Below are 5200 nucleotides of genomic sequence, written 5' to 3' on the forward strand. Positions count from 1 at the left end.
TATGAAAGCCGAATAGTAAGTATAGCAGTAACTATCGCCTAACGCACCTAATTAAGGTTATAGAGCTACTACCCTATTTAGGGACCTCGACTAACGTTAAAAGCTATTAACGGAAGATAGGATCTATACTATACATAGTAATGATATCGCGACTAGATATTGCTTTTATAGTATTAAGGCTATACCGGTTTAAGGTTAATCCAGGGCCTGCACACTATAAGGCCGCCGATTATCTAATCCCTTATCTAATTAATAGCTAATCGTTTACGTTAGAACTAGGGGGTGGCGATACTATCGAAATCTACACTAACGCCTCGTTTACCGATAATACCCTCGATCGTAAGAGCAGTTAAGGGTATATAATATGCTTATTTAGCGGTATAATCGCGTGGCGCACTAATAAGCAGGATACGGTCATAATAATAATAACGGAAGCAGAGCTATTAGCGTTAGTATAAGGTGTAAAAGAGGGTATCTTTATATAACGCCTATTACTTAGTATAGGAGTGGAATTTAACGATCCGGAATTAAGGATCTTATACGATAATAACTAAACGATTCGATTAGTTAATTAAGAGATTAACACGTTAATTACGCGCCTTCGCCACGTCGATGTCCACGGCTACTAGTTACGTTCAGTAAAGGAATAAGGGTAAATACTCGTAACGTACGTTATAAGCGCGGAAATAGTGGTAGACGGATTAACGAAGGCGTTATGCGGCGACAAATTTAAGATATTCAGGTCCTAGGTAGGAGTAATAGATATACGGGAACGGCTATAGCAAAAACAGCTAGAGGAAGTCCGAATATAGTATTTAGAGGACATGGAGGACGAATTTAAGGGCGGCTATAGCGAAGAGATTATATAGGCCATATACCCGTTATATCTACCGGTTATAAATAGGTTTAATCGCCTAACTAACGTCTAGGGCGATTAGGTTGTATATCGAATAGACTATAGTCTTTTCGGTTATATAACGGGCCGGATTACCAAGATTATAATCCGGGTAGACGCTTATCGAATCTGCACTATATAAAATACGGTGGTAGCGGTTCCCTAACAGTCCAATACAGTTAAAATGGTATATAAATATCTTTATTAATTTTAACGTATTTTATAGCGATTTTGTCTACGCTTTATCTAATAGGTAATACTATATACCTTAAAGGATCTAGGATCTAATATACCCTAGCCGGGCACCACTCTAGCTAGCAAGCACTATTAGACCTAAAGAACCTAGGACTTAGAGGGTAGCCTTTACTATAGTAAATAAGGTCTAATCAAGGTAATCTGTCTAAGCTAAGGGGGCGCGCCCCCGGGACTTAAGTATCCACGGGTGAACCCCGTGGAATCCTCGGCTTCTAGGTATAGGAGAGCCCGGGGGATTTCCCGGTATTCACTAATTATACCCTAGGGAAGCTATAGTGTAACCTAAAGGTACCTATAGTATACCCCGTGGTACGCCCTAGTATTCCTAGTAAAATCTAGGGCGTATTATTAATACTATATATACTAAAGAATAGTAAGAATAATAATATATATCTTTAGTCTTTTATTTAGTATGCGAAATTTAAAATAAAGTATATTTTAAGATATTAAAACTCCTCATAGTATAGAATAAAAATAATACGATAATATAAATTAAAAAAAGAATTATAGTATTATTATAAAATATAAAGTAGTTCTAGCACTTAAGAGAGTAATATAATATATATAGTATTATATTAATATAGACTAGTATATAAAGTACCACTTATTTTGAAAATACTATTCTTACACCAGAGTGATATTAGAAGGGAGATAGAAATACTGTACGAATTATACCTTCGGACGTGTATCCTCCCGTGACTCTAGTTCCATTTCCGTATCTTCACCCCGTTCTTCTGATTTATCCGTGGCAATATCAAGATCAGTAAGTTGGCCGCGAGACAGGTCCTCACCCCGAGGCTCGGCAAATTCACCTCCGCTCATCTGCCACTCCATTAATCTAGTAAACGCGCTGTCCTCGTTTGCGGCGAGCTCGGTGTATTTTCCAAACTCAGCCACCTTTCCATCCGCAGACAGCACGATAATCAAGTCGGAGCGCTTAATAGTCGATAAGCGGTGCGCAATAGATATAGTCGTATTTCGACCTTTAAGCAAAGATGCGAGGGCAGCATTCACAAGGGTTTCGGATTCTGCATCGAGAGCTGACGTAGCCTCGTCTAGAATTAGAATATCGGGATCTTTGATCAATGCCCTCGCGATGGCGATCCGTTGCTTTTGACCACCAGACAACTGAGACCCTCTTGTGCCGACCTGTGTATCCAACCCCAGTGGGAGATCACTGATGAAGTTGCAGTTTGCCTTCCTTGCAGCTGCGATAATCTCCGCTCTTGTGGCATCAGGTTTACCGTAGGCAATGTTTTCTGCGATGGTGCCCGAGAACAAAACAGGCTCCTGAGCAACCATGCCGATTCGCCGTCGCAAGGATTTGATGTTCATCTGGGATATATCGACCCCATTGATCGTAATAGAACCAGAGGTGGGATTATAAAATCGCAAGAGAAGACCTGCCACCGTCGACTTTCCGCCCCCCGAGGGTCCCACAATACACACGTTGCTACCGGACGGGATCTCGAAGTCGAGGCCACTGAATATCTTAACTGCTGGCCGAGTTGGGTAAGCGAAGACGACATCGTTAAACTTGATTGGGCCACGGGCCGACACGACCTTCGTTCCCATTGTCTGTGATATCGACGGTTTCCGGTCCTGCAGCTCGAACAAGCGGCTCGCAGCACCAACTCCTTTCATCAACTCGGAGTAAAATGATGACAATCCGAAGAGACTAGAACCGGCAAATGCGGTATACATCATGAAGGATGTCAGGTCTCCTACAGACATAGATCCAGATCGGACAAGACCTCCACCGGACACAAGCATGGCCAAGATCGTCATGTTGCCGGCCCACCCAGTAGTGGCAAAGAAGGTTGCAGCAATAGTCGACTCCTTTCGGCCCAGAGCAAAGATGCGTCGGACCTGCGCATTGTATCTTGAGATTTCCTGGACTTCGCCAACGAATGCCTGGCTTGTCTTGACATTTCCAAGTCGTTCTTCGGCGATTTTCGTTAATGTACCCAGGTTCTTTTGAATACCCTTGCTAATGTTCCTGATAGAACGACCGTAGAAGAACGCCCCGATTGCCACAGGCGGCATCAGAACAAGCAAAAGCCCGGTCAGTTGAGGACTAAGCCAAACCATGGCAACGAACCCTGCTCCGCCACTGAAGAGAGCCCGCAGACCGTCGCTAATATTCTGCGTGACCGACTTTCCAACAACCACCGTGTCCGAACTGAGACGAGAAATTAAGTCACCGACACGGTTAGCGTCGAAGAACTCTGCGTCTTGAATATATGTCCTTCTGTAAAGTTGAGACCTGAGACGGGCAACGACTCTTTCGCCGATAACTCGGAGCAGAATAACGCGACCGAAGTTGGCCATGGCCCCGATGGTGAGTATAGCACCGAGGCCATAAAAAAACTGTGTCAACGTAAGGCCAAACAGACGCGCATTCTCAGCTGGGTCTTTCGTTACAATGTCGAGAATCCGGCCGACGGAGAATGGGATGGACATGGTGACGCTGGACGACACGAGCAGGAAGCCGATGGCCAAGGCGAGCCACTTGAATTCTGGTCGAGCTATCTTGATTAGGCGCCATATTTCGGCAAGAGCTGCTTGTCGCTGGCCTTTTCCTTCTTTGGATAGTTTGGCGCTTAGATTGATCTGAGCAGCTTTTGCAGCTTTTTCAGTCTTCTGAAAATCTTCGTGCGAGGCGATCCAGACGTCATGAGTGGATTTCTTGGAATGTCCAACCTCGGTTGACCTCTCAGATGGGCTCCCATGATTATCACTGTTTTCTTTGGGTGCAGAGCGTTCGCTGGAAAAAGACCGGGAGAGACGAGGGAGATAATGAACTCGACAACGGCCAAAGGCGAGACTCGGTCGGTATCGTGAAATTAACTGGCGGACCGGCGGGGTAAAAAAATCTCGAGCAGGTTTTGAAGTGCGGAGTCTTTGAACTAATAATGGCAGTGGGCAGGCTGCTTCCTCGAGGGCACACCTAACTTGGGGAAAGCACTGTCTGGAGAGATAGCGTGATGGCCCAGGCCATCCGAGGACATTCTTGGGGGGAAGCACTGAATTGCGTGCTGTCCCCGAGGCCATGGTCACGCGAAGCATATTTCAAGCCTCGAGAGCAGTAGCATGACCCGGCCTTCCAAGCATTGGGTGTTGTCAGATACCCACAGCCACCTTATCGAGGTGTGACAAACCACATTGTATTAGACGTGTGGAGTACCTCGATCCTATGTATCTATAGTTACTTCCCTGCTTTTTCCTTATAGTTAGATATCCCCATAAAGTATCACAAACTTCACTTAGATAAATACATATAATTCCGCGTACCTTATTTATGTTCTGATAGTTATAAGCCCGGCGTTCTAATAAACGAAGCTATCCGGATTAATCCTATAGCTTCTAGGCTATTAAAATCAGCCTTAAGTCTATAGCGGGTAGCTTAGTATTATTAGTAACGACCGCCTGCTTTAGTTTTATTTAATTACTTTATTGTTTTAATCGTACTATCGTTTTAAGCGTTTAATATAGTTAATTAACTTATTTGTTTATTCTATTCCACTACTTTTTATAAGTATAACCATAGCTTCCACGGTACCAGTGCCCGTTATAGGCCTTATAACGCTTATTACTCCGAAAGACTAGAGGCCTTAGATTAAAGCCGTGATAACTATCGCGTACTCCCACGATATTGCCGACGTTATTAATCCCTGCCTTAAAAAAGCTAAACGGCCGAAGCGCCGTATTTAAACCGATCCACTATAATCTCCTCCTACCGCCGAAGAACGTAACGCCACTAATTAGAATATACTATTTAAGATCTAATAGGTAGAAGAGGATCGGTATAAGGCTAAAAAGAGGGAGATCTAAGTACTCCACGACTATATTACGAAGACGGTTAGCCCTGCTTCAAAGAATTATTACGCCGGCTAAAAGGAAGTAAGGGATATATTAAAGGCCCTTAAGATATACCTTAAGCTAATAAACGCCGCCTAGAAGTTACTAATTAAGAGATACTAGGACGAATACTTCTAAAAAGTATCCTTCTTACAACTCTTTTAGGGGGACCCACGTTTTATGCGTAAA

General features: G+C 43.7%; 1 protein-coding gene across 1 annotated transcript; it reads right to left on the reverse strand.

The window, feature by feature from the left end:
* Positions 1 to 1735: 1735 nt before the first annotated feature.
* Positions 1736 to 4276, reverse strand: SODALDRAFT_332294 (ATP-dependent permease MDL2). The gene has a single exon (XM_028611670.1). It carries the CDS (start codon positions 4202 to 4204, stop codon positions 1820 to 1822), a length of 2385 nt encoding a protein of 794 aa, XP_028467938.1. The 5' UTR covers positions 4205 to 4276; the 3' UTR covers positions 1736 to 1819.
* Positions 4277 to 5200: the final 924 nt, after the last annotated feature.

The sequence above is a fragment of the Sodiomyces alkalinus genome, assembly GCF_003711515.1.
Source record: "Sodiomyces alkalinus F11 unplaced genomic scaffold SODALscaffold_3, whole genome shotgun sequence".
Classification (NCBI taxonomy): Eukaryota; Fungi; Ascomycota; class Sordariomycetes; order Glomerellales; family Plectosphaerellaceae; genus Sodiomyces; species Sodiomyces alkalinus.